Genomic DNA, 16,907 nt, shown 5'->3' on the forward strand with positions numbered 1-16,907 from the left:
TCATTCATATCCTGGAACCTTTCTAATTCGAACACACTGTTTATTAAAAATGACGTTGCGGTTCTATTAAAATCAGGTGTATTTTAATTCAACAAAACTACGGCTAAATCCAAGGCTCAGTGCATGCGGTATATTTTTAAAATAAGTGGCCCAAACGAGCTAACCTATAGGCTACGAATCACGACAGCAAAGCACCTCGCCATCGGATCAGCGGTTATGAATACGCATCAGTTACCGCTGCCTCTTGTTCACAGGCATCACATTGCTGCCGTCGCCATGGCCACGCACAATTTGCCATTATTGCTCGTCACAACTTCCCGTCCCATGTTCTAAATTCTTAATGTGCGCTACATTCATTGACCCGCCGCCGTGGCTCAGTGGTTAAGGCACTCGTCTACTGAACCGGAGTACCCGGGTTCGAACCCGACCGCGGCGGCTGCGTTTCGATGGAGGCGAAACGCTGAATGCGCCCGTGTGCTGTGCGATGTCAGTGCACGTTAAAGATCATCAAGTGGTCGAAGTTATTCCGGAGAATTCCACTAATGCACCTCGTTTTCCCGTCCATGTTTGACTCCTTCCTCTATCCCTTCCCTTACGGAGTGGTTCGGGTGTCCACCGAGATATGTGAGACAGTTACTGCGTCATTTCCTTTTCTGAAAACCAATTTTCATTTTCATTGTTACAATCACTGAAAATTGGCTTTTGAAGAAAGGAAATGGCACAGTATCTGTCTCACAAATCTCGGCGGGCACCTGAACCACGCCGTAAGGGAAGGGAGTAAGGTGGAGTGAAAGAAGAAAGAGAGAAAAAGGTGCCGCAGTGGAGGCCTCCGGAATACCGGGGATCTTTAATGTGCACTGACATCGCACAGCACATGGAGGCCTTTTGAGTTCCGCCTCCATCGAAACGCGGACGCCGCGGTCGGGTTCGAACCCGGGTACTCCGAATTGGTAGACGAGCGCCTTAAGCCCTGGAACACTGCGGCGGATACAGTCATTGCCCTGCCATGTTTCTGTTTCTGATATTTTCGATGAACTGGGGCCTCTTCAATGGCACTCCAGTCTCCCCCTCCTTTTCTTCTGCGCACCTGGCGTGGCAAGGGAAAGATAGCTGGAATGCCACCGGAGCCTTGCAGCCGTTGCGTTACTGCGAAGCGGAACCAACTGCGCATAACCAATTTCACATCCTCGCTTGCCAGTTGCAAACCTGCGAAAGTGCTCAGCGTGACAGTGTGCTCCAAGCGCTTTTTCCCGAGAAATCGAATTCATCAACCCCATCCTCCAGTGTGCCTCTCCTTTATTTATAATCGCGCTTATTTCGAATAAAATTGGAGTCCTTTCCGAATTCGAAATATTGAGTTCTGAATTGCATCAGACAACTGCTGTCTTCGACTTTATCTGCCCTGACAACATGGTTTAACAACTACACGCATCTGCCTCCGCATTGGTTGCGTTTTCTTGCAGAGCCACCTCAAGAAATTCGCTGCACAAAGCGCACTGAACATGGCTTGACCATCGACTGGAGGTTGCCTAACATGGCGGACGGGAAACCTGTGCTCTACGCGGTCAGTTGATCTCTGTCATTTCCAGATTATTTCTTTCATCAGAGAAGTGCTTCTTGACGAAACTCTTCCGCTCGTTGGGATTGCCTTTGTCGTAAAAGGATAATCTCTGAAACATGGACCTTTCATAAGATCGGTACTTTAAGAGAAATCTTGATGTAACAGACGGTGGTTTTACGGCCATTCGGTTTCGAAGTACAGTAGCCACGCTTTGAGAATAGAAATGAGTTAAATTTGGCGCTGTAGATCAAATCTTTTGCTCGCGGCTTCGTAACATAAAGCTTGGGAATTAGTTCTGCTCAGGCGCGGAAAAATTGCAAATATGTGGACTGGCTGTTCCATCGTATTCAGTATAAGTGAAGAGAGCTGCGGACTCTATAGTAAATGGTTGTTAGTTCATCACTGATCTCATATACACATCTACGCCTTTTGCCGAATTGTGTGAAAGTGATACTGACTGTCGCACTACAGCGGGCCCCGTTTACACTTTGAATACATTAGCACACCGGCCTATCTCTCTAAGGTCCCTTTTAACCCGGTGATTTCATGTGGCATCGTATCAGAGGAAGAAGAGCGGAAAACACGGGCTTTGTCCCCATTCCTTGGGTAATGGGTTCGTTGTTCGGGCTAAAGGTGCTGAGGGATGTAGAGGGGCAAATGAAGAGACTCAGGGGCAAATGAAGCTCAGGTGTTCATGCCCCGCGGCACGGGGACAAATGCCCGTCTCCCTCTCTTTCCTGCCTAGCCTCTGCTGCAGTATCACAGAAGGTTGACTAGCAGTATAGGGGTGGCGCCTACTCATCTACTCATCTTCATCTACTCATCTCCTACTTCTTATCTTCATCTACTCGCGACTTAAATGTTTGTTACAGCACGAATTCGCATGGGCCGCTTTCAGAGCGGCAGCACGTGAACGCTGTAGTTCTATATTTAGACATGAGAACAGAAAGTTTGTCATATAAGTAACATTATGAAAAAAAAAACCTAACTGCATCTGATAGGAGGTTCGTTCGCTTCGAGGTTACCGCAGAAGGTAGTATTAGTTGGCTATAGCCGCTTTCACGCTTTCGCTGAGAGCAATGTTCCCTAATCTCCATCCTTAAAGCAGCGATTACCTTCAAGGTCTTGGTCGGTTTCTATTTATCTCACTACCTCTGCCTCCTGCCGTTTCCATCCAGGTGAAGTACACCGAGATCAACTGCTCCGACCACAGTCACACAAAAATCGGGTCAGAAGCTTCTATCGTGATAGAAGATAGCAGCGTCAAAGAAGCTCAACTAACAGGACTATCACCTGGTTGTGCCTACATGGTTTGCGTTCAAATCAGCGTTGCACATAGCTATAGCAAGCCGCGTTGCGCTAACTTCAGCACGAAATTATCAGGTGAGCACCGAGAATTGGTTTAGATGTCCCATATGCATTTTGGTTATCTCTCTTTTTAAATAAGAAAATCTCCAAAACCTTAAGACAAGGTGCATGTAACGCGTTAATGAAAGTGGTTTCCGAATGCAGCGTACCATTTAAGAGATATTATCTTAAAATTATCTTAGAATTCTGTTTGCTGTTGCCATTATTTCTTCTATTGTATGTCGCGTGTAGCGGCCCCGCAAAGTTGTTGTAACATCAGTCGCAATATATTTAAAGCACCTAAACTCAACCTTAAGGGATTCTCTAAAAGATTTCATCAAAATAAACTAAACTTGATTTAAATCTATAAGGTAGAGATCTTGAAACGAAGAGATATAATACCATTGAGATATACTAATGCAGATGTAGCCCTGGTTGTCCAAATACCTCTGCCGCTGTGCCTCTCCACCATGATCAAGCCCTCTGTAAAATGCAAGGGGTGTTCAGTTATACAACACGAAAAATTAACGGGCAGGTAATTTTTTCTTAAAGCCACCGATGAAGGAACATAACTCTCTTATAGGCTGATTTCTTATCCCAGTTATATATAGAAACATCCCGTCTCTCTCAAACTGTATAAAATCGCCAAGTATTTCGATCGCCACCAAAGCCTTTGCTTTATATTCTTTCTCTTTTGCAGTTCTTCTGCTGGATCAGGCACCAATCGTGAACGGCGTTTACGGTAGCACAGTTAGTGTTACCCTAAGCCCAGTCGACACAGGGAAGATTCCCCTGACGTAAGCATTTTGAAAACTTTACCGTGGACGGTTATTTCAATGCTAATGAAAAACTGCAACATTTCTCTTTTTCTCAAGGGCTTACTATATGGTTGTAGTGCGTGGAGAACGCAAGTTTGAGCTGCCCGTAAGGCTCCTCAACTACAGCGCCGCAGAACATGCTGGACTGGGATACTACGTCGCAGCGACATTTGCTCCCAGTGAAATGAATGAGCAGCTGCAGTATGTCATCGGCACTGGAGACATTGTGGGGGGCTTTGAGAACCAACCGCTAGAAAGGAACGAACACTATAAATTCGCCTTGGTCGCAGTGTCAAACTTCACTGACGTAAGTAGTGGCGAGGTTTCCTTTTTATTCTCTGTATTCGTGCTATTTTTTGTTGTTTTTGCTTTTCCTGCATGAGTGGGACTTTTCCGCGGTTTAGGATCTTGCCAGCGCCGCCCCTTTTAGCAACGATGGAGAACAAGAAATCACAACATTGCTTCAGCGCCCTCTGTTCCCTAGCATGTCACTGCTAACTGTGAACTGGAATACCCCAAAAGGGTTCCTACCAAAAATACTTGTAGCCCAGCCACCTCAACCTCAGTATTCTTTCTTGCGCGTCCACATTTCTGAAGTCAAAGAATCCATGGCTGAAATGCCTCCTCGTATTTTGACGAAAATGTCAGGGTTCGTTCTGCCGCCTTCATCAAGAATGAAGTGAACTCCTGGAGACATGACACTTGGGATGTGCCACATGGAGACTACCAGACATTTTCTAACAAAATATATTTATCGACATCACCTTGCTGTGTTCGCAGGACGCATAAAGCAAGATGCGATAAAAAAGCTCCTTAAGACTTTATGGGATGGAAGCTAGGTAGCTTTCTGGTTCCGTTGGTGCCGACACTCTATGTAAGCCTCCAGCTGACGTCACTTGGTGCGTCACTTACCACGCCGGTATCACACGTATCACGCACGTATCACACCACAACGGCGGACACTGTGCGTGCATTCTAGGAAAAATAAAAAGGATCTCACATTAACCTCCGTCTCTCAATATTGCCACGTGTTACTTTCTTGAAATACTTGGAACTGATTGAAATTTTTTGTTCAAAATTGATGTACGATGCGCACTTGAAGGATAGGAGTATTGTATGCATTCAGCTGCAGTCTGCGCTCTGGTAGGGCCGCAAATAGTCACGATCCTTGCTGTTTCCTCACCGAGCGTGTTTGCAAGCGAAAGTGTGTGAATGCTGTTTCTGCGAATCAGCAATTAGCAGCTCAGTTTTTTACATCCAGAAAATCTCGCGTATAGCACGCCTAATTAACACAAGTACAATTTGGCTGATGTATACTCGCCGTCAAAAGTAAATTGAAGGCGACTTTGTCGAGAAAATTTAATTTCTTTAAATCTAAAGCATAGTGGTCCATGTTTGTTGGTGCACACTGCAACGCGCACCATCACAATTAGTCTGCACATATGTATTCAAGGATGTCTGATCTGCGGGAAGAGGGCAATGATTAAAATTTTTCGTTAATATTTCGTTACTTCGTTAATTTTTCGTTACTTCTGACGGCGCCTGTACTATAGGACAAAATATGTGACTGTAGTTTTACTTTTTCTTTTCTTCAGAAATCGCACTTTGCAAGGCGCCGGTCGGCAAACTTGTCTCTCCTGCTTTCCATTCTAATCGAACAAGAATATTTTCACGATATTCAAATAACAAATGAAAAATGTCCACGGTTGTGCCTTCCCACTTCGTTAAGATATTTAATTACCTTTTTCCAAAAAGAAAGCGAGACTAATTTTGCAGAACTACACACTTACGCAATAATTTCACCTCTGGAACACACAGCTAAAGCGGGACTTCATTCATGACGTTAGGATAAATCGGCTATCTGAAAGGAAGTGTTTGTAGCTCCGCCTAATACATGCGCTTGCTCACACAGCCGGGAGTCACATGATCAAAGGTCCTTGCGGTGACAAAAATTTTTGTCCGTGCAACCAAGGCGCATGTACCTTTTTCTTGCAGGAAACCTGGTATGGCTATGGATTGACCTCGACTATAATAGGTAGGTTCACAGAAAGAATTGTGTTAAGCAAAATATTTTTTCGAAGTCACCGGGATGTCTTAAGTTACCATGAATGATGAGACCTCCAAACTAATTTGTTTCATTAGCGTCACCAAGTAACGCTGTTTTTGTTTGGGTGCACAAAGTAAATTTTTCGCGGCATCAGTTTGCTAACTGCAGCCAAAAATATTAAGTATTTACACTTTGACAAAATTTTTCTCTGTATCTTAGTTGTGCAACTATGAATCACCGTCAGTCATATCTTTCGTATCATAGCAGAGAAGTGCAGTAACAAAAAATAACTTGTCCTGCGTGCGGAATATGACAAAACAAAAGGCAGCACTAAAATTTAAAGATATTTTCTGCAAATATTTTTTTTAAACTCGCTGCTATGCGCAAAGCTTAGCGCATAAGTCGTATGAGGTTCGAAGTAAACAAATTTGATGCCGCGATTAGTGGTTGTTCGTTCTGTATTTTAATAAGGCAATGTACAGTCGTGAGAAAACGTAGAGAGACTATGTCAGTGGCACTGATTGAGATTTTTCTGCGTGTAAGGATGTGTCTGGCAGAAGTGTGTGGGCAGACAGGATAACACATTGGGGCGGGCACCCTAAACATATCTTGAAAAGTGAAGAGGCGCGACCTCTCCACTTTTGCGCAGAAGTGTACATCCTTGCTGACAATGCCATCAAGAGCAACTCTTAAACGACCTGCAGACGCTATGGATAAAAATTTAAGTCGACCGAATAAGCGGAGTAGCTTGATGACATACTGTTAGCGAATCCACCGTACAAAATGGCAGTCCTTGCGAAAGGATGTCATGCAACATAATTAAATTATATGTATAGCACTGCAAAAAAATTTCATGTATCAGTTCGCATTGCTTGCTGCTTTAGAAACGTACTGGCAGCATTTTCGTAGTTTTGGTGGAATGTTTCACCATTCTAAAAAACCTCCAATTCTTCATAGAATGTCCGTGAGGTTTGGAAATCATTTCATTTTTCTGCGCTGAAGAGCACGCAATTAAGTGATTGTGACTGTGACAGCATTGGCCGGAAATAGTGCATGTAAAACTCATTAGGTGCTTGTACACGCGCACGCTAAAAACAGAAAAGAAGAGTTCAAGGCTTCACGCTGCCATTTGATATAGTAATTTAATGGGCTATATTACAGAGGCTTTCAAATTAAATACATGCTGTACGTAAAAAAGCAACTACGCACTGAAATAGCTTGAAAGCTCTGCGAAATTGGCAATGTGTTTTTGCAATGCCAACTTAGGATAAGTTACAGATTCAACATAAAAGGCTTTAAAATGTTCGAGCATTAGCGTGGTTCTTTTAGTATTTCCGGTTTTGAAGAAGTTTGAAGACATCAACTCTTGGAGTTTGCTTTTAAACACAATTGATCGTTTTAAATAAATTTGCTCAGACCGAAATTGCACGAAATTAATAGAAGGATGATAAACCCAAGAATTTTTAATTGTTAGTCACGTTAGACACAATGCATTTCGACAGTTAAAAACATGCTCAACAGCTGGTATAAGGAGTTAATTAAAGAAACAGTGGTGTTTCCAATATCCCTCATTTATCTCCAAAATTACACACATATAACATTCGCCAATTTGAACAAAGGGTGATCCCGCGCTTGCGAACAAACTATGGGATATAAGTGCTCATGTACATTATCCAATTTTTTTCATGAACTGAATGCTTTATATGCTGTAGCATTTTTCATATGAATCATTGTGATCATGTATCCTAATTATGTATGCTAGCTCTTTGTTGTCGTGTGCACGGGTCTCCGGACTTTTTCAAGCCTATCTTGAGGCTTTTTGTCGGCTGTCTTCTATGCTACTGATGTTGAAGCAAGCTAAACTGAATTAAATTTACTCAAGCCTTTAGGACGAACCTGGTGATCATTGTATAAACCTGATAAATTTTTATCAATTATTACCTCGTTTCAAAATAATCTCTACCTACTCTTCGTCGCAAGCATTCTATAAGTACCAGATTGTAATTCAAATTGATTGGTGCCGCCGTGGTGGCTCAGTGGTTATAGTGATCTGCTGGTGGCCCAAAAGAGGCAGGTTTGATGCCGGTCGCGGCGATCACATTTACATCGAACCCAAATGATAGAGCACCCTGTTCAGTGCAATGTCAGTGCATGTTAAAGAACCACAGGTGGCCAAAAATATCCCGAGCCTTCCACCTCAGCGACCCTCATAGCCTGATTCGCTTTGAGACAGGAAACTCCATGAAATCAAAACCAAACCAATCAACCTGATTGGCCCACGCAAAACCCAAAAGGTATACTGGATTTTGCTGTTGATGTGCGTGAAATTAAGTAGAGCTTCTGCTGATTTAACATAGAAGTAACCTAACGCTTGGAACACAGTCTGGTTTTCTTAACGCTGATAATTAAAGAACCACTAATAATTCGGGAACATAAAAGCGTGTAATCTCGTTCGTTAGATGCATCTTCTGCGATACCCGGGAACAGTTCTGGTCAGTTACCATTCACTGTTCCACTTCCTCTCGTTCGCCTTTTGTGGAAAAAAAGAAATCATTGATAGCAAAGAGCAACCTACCTAACATCTAACGGATGTTTCAAGGCGGCAAAGCAACAGTCTGTATAGCTGATAAAGCTTGAAAGCGCTCAATAGATAGATCCATAGATATATTTAATGAAACGAAGGCAAAGAGGTCGGCCAGAAATAATGATCAATCTTACTATTCTTCCTATTCCGAACTTTTCAGTTGGTGAAAGTATCCTCAAAAGAGGAGGTGTTACCGGCGAGTTCTTCATGGGAGCCGGCACAAGCGACTGGTTCTTCATTGGCGCGAGCTCATTTGCAATCGTCTTTCTAGCCCTGTTCGCCATTCCCTTAGCGTGCTACTGTCGAAGGTAAGTTCTGCGCATCTAAAATTTCGCTCTACTTAACTGGCACAAAAGAGAGCTTCATTTATGGGAGGGCAGAAATCTCGTCGAGATGGTTGTCATTTATATTGCTCGAGCACTGCAAAGACGACCCACACATCAAAGGAAATCTGCGTGTAGGCTCCTCAATACCTCAGTAAATCCATATTTCCTGAGCCATCGCACTTTGGCAGCCTTATCACAAACAATAAGACACACATGTGTTCTTGTGTTAAGAAAGTTTTTTTTTTTGCGGCTCTTTTTGAATAGAAAACATTTAATTACAAGCCCTGCCGATTCGTTACCTAGTTCTTCCCGCGCCCAGTGGTAACAGCGCGATAGAGGCAGTCCTGAAACCATTATTCAAACTACTATCTAACCGAACAAACGAGCAAATAAAGACGCTCATGTTACTAAAGCAGTTCCATTTTTAAGGAACACAATCACTGTACGCAAAGTAAATGGTTGCTCAATAATAAAGTTGAATGTTTATTCTTTGGAACATTAGCATTGATTTCTAACAAAACCTTCAGTTTTCCTTAAGTGCTGTAAGGACATGCTAAAATGATTGCTTTTTTCCTTTTTCTCTTGATATTTTAGGAGGAAAAGAGGATGCGAGAGGACAGAATTGCCTTCTGCAGGAATGAACAAAGAACACTCCACTACACTTCTAGAATGTACGTTGATTACCAGATACTTCCGCCAGAGCAGCAGTCAGCTTTTGGTGCAAACTTCAGTATTGTACATCTTAACCCGGGTGTACTTCCAACAGAAATTTTTCTTTTTCCTGTTCGAGAAAGTTGAGTAGTAAATTTTGAATTTTTCTTTATCTAACGTCCTCCATGTGCACTGTATCCTGCAAATAATTATCATTCCATTCATTCACTGCAGTACCGGGGCATAAAAGAAAACCCCTACGGGGGCAAATGAAACCGCCTATGATTCGAGCACCAGCTGCGTTCAGGTTTCGGCATTCCGCGAAAAAAACATTCAAACAACTCTTCGTCCCGGGGTACTCAGTGCTGGGAATATGCTGTACTTCGCCCTTCTGAAACAGGCTGAAGATTCCCCAAAAAAATTCAGGGGGGCACTTTGTTGACCTAAAGTGCTGTGAGGCGAAAGCCTTAAGCGCGGTGTTGCTGCTTGTGTCACTGATGCGTTGTGAAGATGTTAAACTTCGCCTCAAGAGTGCAACGCGACAGCGTCTTGCAACGCTGCCAGGGAGTCCATAGAACGCCATCGCCCGTTCGGTTGTACGCCTTGCTCGTTGGTAAATTGGTTTTTGATGAAAGGAAATGTACCTGTCTCACATATTTGCGTGGACACCTAAACCTCTCCATAACAGGAAGGGAGGAAGATGGGAGTGAACGAAGACACCGTATTCACTAGACGCGCTTTTGTTCATTCCAAACCATCGATCTGGCATAGCGGAGTGGTTAGCATGCTCGTCTCGCACTCCGGAGACCGGGGTTCAATTCCCAAACTCCACCAATTTCCTATTCGGTTTTATTCATTTATCTGGTCTGACTAGAAGGGTTAATTAGGAAAATTGGGCAATTAAGCAGTTAACTAAACTCAGTCCCACTTACTTGGAGCACTATACGATCCATTTAATTGGTCCCATGGTTACTAGCCAAAGTACAATTGGCCCCTTTTGAAATTCGCGCACTGTGACGTCACGACCATTTCGACCAATTGAAAAGCGTGACATTTCTGTCGACAACTCCTGCTTACAACGATGAGGCATTAAAGGCTTCCGCCTTAATAGTAGAAATTATTGTCAGTCTTTTGGGGTCCTAAATAATTTCTAACTTATATAGGCAATGCTCACGCCTTTATATTGAATAGCAGTCACTTCTTGTGCGCTTGTGTCAGTTTTGCGCTTTCAGGCTTTCAAGTTTATCGCGGCTCTAAAAGAGCATTTTAAATAATAAACATTCTGTAATGAAGCGAATCGCACAATTAATGTGGACGGCCACAATCTTCCTTTGAGCGCAGCTGCTCGATAGCGTTCTGTTGTTGTTGTTGTTGTCCTCTAAATAATGGCGCATACCCACAACTCTCTTCCTTGCAATTCTGACATCTTTCTTACAATTTTGACACCCACAGCCCATTTTTCCACTGCAGTGGCCGAGCTTTCGGAGGCCCACCAGCCTGGGAAACAGAGCAGTGAAGAGGATAACAAGGGGATTTCAGCGGCAACCACGTCTTTTGTGGGCTTTACTCCCATTACAGAAATTTTTCCTGACAGCCACTTGCCTCAACACACGGCAGAAACCCAAGAGGAAGTTTCTCTGCAAGAGGAGTGCACGGTAGGCTTGTTTTTAATGTGATAGTACTACTAGATGCAGTTGCCTTTTCGGGAATACGTACAGTCTCTGTCAAAAGTAACCGGGATCAGGTGGTTTTTTTCTTAGACGCGTAGCGAAGCACTTATGGCAGCCCTTAAGCTATGAGTCATATTTTCTAGCGCTTAGCGAACACACGAGACAAGAACACAAATACACAGGACAGACGCTAGTCTTCAACTGCCCTTTATTCAAAAAACAATCAATATAAGACATCTAAAAAATGCTGATACGCACACATGCACAGTAGCAACGCCACGCTTCTGGAACAAACTTTCTTTTTTTTTTTTTTTTTGATAGACTGACAGACGGGGTGCTGACGCATTTCGAACCTAACCTGGCGCATTTCGGACGATGCATAAATGAACGACTGACAGCGCCACTTGGCAACGGAATCCATACCGGAGGGGGGGGGGGGGGGGGGGGGGGGTCGCTCTGCGAACTGCAAACACTGTTTTATCGAACGGCACCCTGTTGACCCTGACCCTGTAGCTTGCACACCAATCTTTCAAGAAACAGTCCTTCTAGGTACAATGAAAACGCAACGGGAACTTGAAATTTTCGAAGCTATGTACATTGATAATGAAGGTTCGAAATGCGACAGCACCCCGTCGGTCAATCTATCAGGAAAAAAAAAGAATGTTTGTTCCTGAAGCGTGGTATTGCTACTGCACGTGTATGAGTATCAGCATTTTTTAGATGTTTTATATTGATCGTTTTTCGAATACATGGCAGTTAAAGACTAGCGTCTGTCCTGTGTATTTGTGTTCTCTCGTGTGTTCACTAGGCGCTTGCAAACATGATTCCAAACGCTTTCCAACTAGCCCAAGTTTCCGCCTTATTAAGCTCCGATTCTGTGTAAAGTAAAGTGAGCCCTTGTCCTCACGTTCTGACACCTTTCAGTCTTTAAAGGTGCCGTAAAGTCTCCGTTATACGGTTGAGAAGCAAAAACCTGCTGCTCGGTTACTCTTGGCAAAGGGGGCTCATGCGTGACATGTACGCACTTACTATGGCGACGGAAAGGAACGCGAACAACGTGCAGCCTACGCGCTCCGCTGTTCGAATTTGTGTTGACCGCGCTTTTGCCTGGGAGGTAAAAAAAAAAGACGTTGCAGTCGCCCTAGAATGCATCAGCCACGACTCTAGCTAGCGACGACTCTAGCGAACAGCAGAGCGCCTAGGCTCCGCTAGGTTCGCGATTCTTCTATCGCCCCTGTATTGCCGTGAAGCCTGCTTCGTGGTAAGCAGCCCACATGCCCAATGGTCTGTCGATAACCTGCCACGTGTGTTCACAGCTGGCAGACTTTCACCTGGGAGAAGGGCAAACCTGGGGGAAGGCTTTCAAGTGAACGCCTCCAGGGCAAAGGGTTTAGGTCGAGCGCCTTTGTGGTAAAGACAGGTCAGATGTGTTTAGGATAAATGCCTCATTGAAGTCCTTCGCGGTAAATGCCTTCCCGATAAATAACTACTTTGGTTTGGGCTACCTGGTTCTAAGCCATGTTTGAAACCGAAAGGCACAAATGGGACGACGACAAAAAGGAACGTGAAGCAACAGGACAAGCGTCAACTATCATCATCATTTATTTATTAGACCCTTAAAGGCCCCTGGGAGGGGGTATTACATAAGGGGGGGGGGAGTAGTCCATTCATCATGACTCACATTGGTGGGGAAAAAAAGAATTAAAAAAAAAGAAGAACAAACAAGAAAACACACACACAACAAAAGCATAAAGAGAAATAAAGTCACGAAAGGGAAATGAAACCATTTATACAGCAAGATAACACATCAGACGTTCTTTAAACCTTTCTGGAGCGCTTTCAATGACAACCGATTCTGGAAGCCGATTCCAGTCTTGAATAGCGGCTGGCAAAAAAGATTTGTTAAAGGCATTAGTTGATCCGTGTAAACGTTGGATGCTCATGGAGTTGAATAAACGGGATGACGTGCGCACAGGAGGGACTAGAAGGGACTCGCGTAGGTTAGGAGAATTGTGATATAATTTGTGCAATAAACATAAGCGAGAAACTTTGCGTCTAAGGGCTAGTGGGCTGATAGCGATGGATGACTTGATAGCGGTAATGCTGTGGTGAAAATCGTAATCTGAAGTAATGAAGCGTGCCGCACGATTCTGAATGGATTCAATGGTGTTAATTAAGTAAGCCTGGTGAGGAGACCAAATTGCTGATGCGTACTCAAGTTTAGTGCGAATGAAAGTCTCGTATGCTAGTTTACGGATTGATTGAGGAGGCAGTGAAAGTGACCTTCTAAAAAAACCCAGTGTTTTTGATGTATCAGCAACGAGTTGAGTGATGTGTTTTTCCCACGTCAGTTTGCTGCTGATTGTGACACCCAAGTACTTATATGATTCAACCTGCGAAAGGATAGTTGATTGAAGAGAATAAGGATACGTAATATTGGAATGCTTGCGTGAAACTTGCATAAATTTGCATTTAGTGATGTTCAGCTCCATCAACCATTCGGAACACCAATTATCTATTTTTTGTAGGTCATTTTGTAGGATAAGCTGGTCGCCGTGAGAGGAAATGCGACGATATAACACACAGTCGTCAGCGAAAAGACGAATGGACGAAGATATGCCGGATGGGAGATCATTGATAAATATGAGAAAGAGCAGGGGCCCAAGCACAGAACCCTGCGGCACGCCTGAAATCACTTCATGAGTTGCTGAATGATAACCGCCGATGACGGTATATTGAAACCGGTTAGTGAGGAAACAGTTAATCCATGATAGTGTGAGGGGATCAATATTGAGGCAAGAAAGTTTTGACATAAGACGTCGGTGCGGGACGCGATCGAACGCTTTTGAAAAGTCTAGAAATATGACATCGGTTTGAAATAATGATTCCAAATGCAAATGAAGGTCAGTAGTGAATTTAAAAAGTTGTGTCTCGCATGAAAGACCGGGGCGGAAGCCATGCTGCTTAGAAAAGAAAAATGAGTTATTGTGAAGGTGGCTGGTGACTTGAGAGTATATAATGTGTTCCATGAGCTTACATGCAATGCACGTTAATGAAATTGGGCGATAGTTGGACGGATTTGAGCGGTTTCCTGATTTGAATACTGGCACTACCTTGCTTAGTTTCCAGTCTTCCGGAAGCGAGCTGTCGGTTAATGACTGGGTGAATATGATTTGCAAGATCAGGCTAGAAATTATTTTAGTGGACTTCAGAATCTTCGCGAGGAGGTTGTCAGGGCCGGGGCTGGTAGAGAACTTAAGGCTGTCAATAAGTTTCTCGATTCCTTCTGCAGAAATATGAACTATCAACTGAGGTTTATTGCACCACCTCAGTTGCATCAGCTCAGTGCAATAAACCTCATTTGATAGTTGACGCTTGTCCTGTTGCTTCACGTTTCTTTATTGTCCTCGTCCCATTTTCGCCTTTCTGTTTCAAACATGGTTCCGGATAAACGCCTTTAAGTAGTACGCCTTCATGGCAAATAACTTCACAGTAAAGGCTTTTACACCAAAGGCCTATATTGTAAAAGAATGTAAGTCGAATGCCTTTAGCACGTAAGTATCTTTAGTGGCCACTGTAATTAGTGCTGTCGCATAGTATTGCACGCTCAGTCATGCTAAAACGTCTGCTATTTTTATCTAATCTACAGACTTTGCCTACAGCGCTTCTGCAGCAATGTGACGTTTTTTAATGGAGTTGTCCTAAACAAGCGGGAAGGCGCTCGCTACGCTGCCCGCAATCATGACCAAAACAGATGCTATGGGGTAATTAAGATTCATACCGGGAAAGTACTGCATTGATTTTTGAGGATTGTTCACAGTGCAAAGGAATAAATTATCTCTATTAATGAGCTCAGCAGCAGTTTTAAAAAAGTTGACGCAAATTTTGCACTAACTATGGGAGAGCGGTAAACAGAACGTGTTGGGTTGACTTCTGTACTTTTCTCTCGGCTTCCTCTTTACAACTCCTAAGGTGGAACAAACCACATGCACTTTGAAATACGTTTTTCAAACGCGTCCTTAAGCAGCTCAACAAAAATGTTGAAAATGCTCTCTTACAAAAAAAGTTTTAGACAGTCTACAGAGTGTCTATAGACTTCTGTCTACAAAGTCTATAGACTGTCTATAGACAAAAGTCTATAGGCAATAAAGATGTCAATGACAGTCTATGGATAATCTATAGATTTATGGCCATTCACCTTTAGTAGACTTGTCTATAGACAGCCTATAGACTATGAATAGACAAAAAGCAATATTTATAGGAAGTCAACAGAGTCAATAAGAAGTCTATAGACTGTCTATAGACCATTTTTAAAAGGGCTGGTCCTTGTATGCTGAGAAAACTTACCTTGTTGTGTCTGTGTCTCTTGTCGTCCTCGTCGTATGCGCTGCACCGATAATTACCTCCTTGGTTCACCTTCCTCCACGCAGGAATTCGACGATGGGAGGGATCCGGCCAATTCCGTCGGTAACGAGGACGAGAGCGAATGTTAGATGTGCGGGGAGTAGCATTTCACACATGCTGCACCTAACAGCGGTTACATCTGAACTGCCCTCGCGAAAAGTTTCCACTGCTATGCAAGCATCGACCCGTCATCTTACGGCGTCCTGGTAGGACGGTGCGGCGTTCTTCTGCTGAGGAAGAGTACTTCGGTTTCATCCCGACTTCAGCGTCGCATTTAGATTGCAACGGATTGCAATAAAGTCCTTATACTGAGGTTCCGTTTAGAAGTTAACAAATTCCATGCGGTTGCGGTTGAAAACCAATTCCGAGCCCTTTCTACTGCATGGTACAAAGAAAAAAGTGTTAGTGCGTTAAAAGGAAATTTGAACTGGTGGCAGTTTGCTAGTGAGATCTTGAAAATGATCAGCAGTGCATATTAGGCAACCTCTAAACTGGTTTGTATGGTTTAGATGATATCCTGTTCTGCTGCCTAGTTTTCTCATACTCTATTCACGCCTAAAGCCTGAAAAACAGCCCGCTGGACTAGACCAATACATGAATATATTATGAAACGCATTCAAGAGTTCTGCGGAAGAAAATAAATCCGCAGACCTCTACTGCGGTTGATGTGAAACTCCGGGCAAACACTACGCAATGGTTTATATCAATGAATATGTGCAGCTCGGGAGATTAAATACCGCGTACCATACCAAGACAATTTTATTTTCTTTGAAAGCCCCGCCGCGGTGGCTCAGTGGTTACGGCGCTCGGCTGCTGACCCGAAAGACGCGAGTTCGATCCCGGACGCGGCGGCTGAATTTCGATGAAGGCGAAATTCTAGAGGCCCGTGTGCTGTGCGATGTCAGTGCACGTTAAAGAACCCCAGGTGGCCGAAATTTCCGCAGCCCTTCACTACGGCGTCCCTCATAGCCTGAGTTGCTTTGGGACGTTAAACCGCAACAAACAAACAAAACAATCACTTTGAAAGCCGTCCTGAAGGCAGCAACAGCTAGTAAGGTAGCAAACCGACAACCAACTACACGACACTATTTTCCAATTTCTTTTTTCTATTCGTCTTCTTCTGTGCTTCGTCATAGTCTTTCATTCGGCGGCAGTCGGCAAACGCCCAGAAATTAACGCTACCATGGTGGGTGTCTGTGACCTCAGCGACGCGGCATTTTCATTATTTTGCAATGCTCTTACGTTTAGACAACCCAGAAAATTGCAGCCCTTCTCTGAAGAAGCGACCACATAAGTGTCTTTTATGCAAGTGTACAGCAGCATGATCAGGATTTTGGTAGATAACTGTCAGCGTCGGCGTATTTCTGCAATGACCAGTGTGACACCATCTGATTAGTGAAGAAAGCGGAAAATTTGATACAGATTTGTGATGGACGATAACTAGGTGGACAAAGGAAGAGTTGGAAGGAGTAAGAAGAATGCAGAACCGCTGATTTCAC

The 16,907-nt window shown here is 43.7% G+C and overlaps 1 protein-coding gene across 1 annotated transcript in view; it reads left to right on the forward strand.

The window, feature by feature from the left end:
• The window catches only part of LOC149366338 (phosphatidylinositol phosphatase PTPRQ-like), a 64,465-nt gene extending 48,893 nt beyond the window's left edge, over positions 1–15,572 (forward strand). The window contains exons 23-31 of the mRNA XM_089570343.1: positions 1,464–1,564; positions 2,740–2,944; positions 3,609–3,705; positions 3,784–4,033; positions 5,722–5,761; positions 8,518–8,665; positions 9,278–9,354; positions 10,805–10,989; positions 15,435–15,572. Of these exons, the coding sequence (XP_089426469.1) occupies positions 1,464–1,564; positions 2,740–2,944; positions 3,609–3,705; positions 3,784–4,033; positions 5,722–5,761; positions 8,518–8,665; positions 9,278–9,354; positions 10,805–10,989; positions 15,435–15,497 (1,166 nt within the window). The 3' untranslated portion in view covers positions 15,498–15,572. The remainder of the gene's footprint in view (positions 1–1,463; positions 1,565–2,739; positions 2,945–3,608; positions 3,706–3,783; positions 4,034–5,721; positions 5,762–8,517; positions 8,666–9,277; positions 9,355–10,804; positions 10,990–15,434) is intronic.
• The last annotated feature ends 1,335 nt before the right edge of the window (positions 15,573–16,907 follow it).

The sequence above is a fragment of the Amblyomma mixtum genome, chromosome 1 (genome assembly GCF_055824585.1).
Source record: "Amblyomma mixtum isolate Tamu chromosome 1, ASM5582458v1, whole genome shotgun sequence".
NCBI lineage: Eukaryota > Metazoa > Arthropoda > Arachnida > Ixodida > Ixodidae > Amblyomma > Amblyomma mixtum.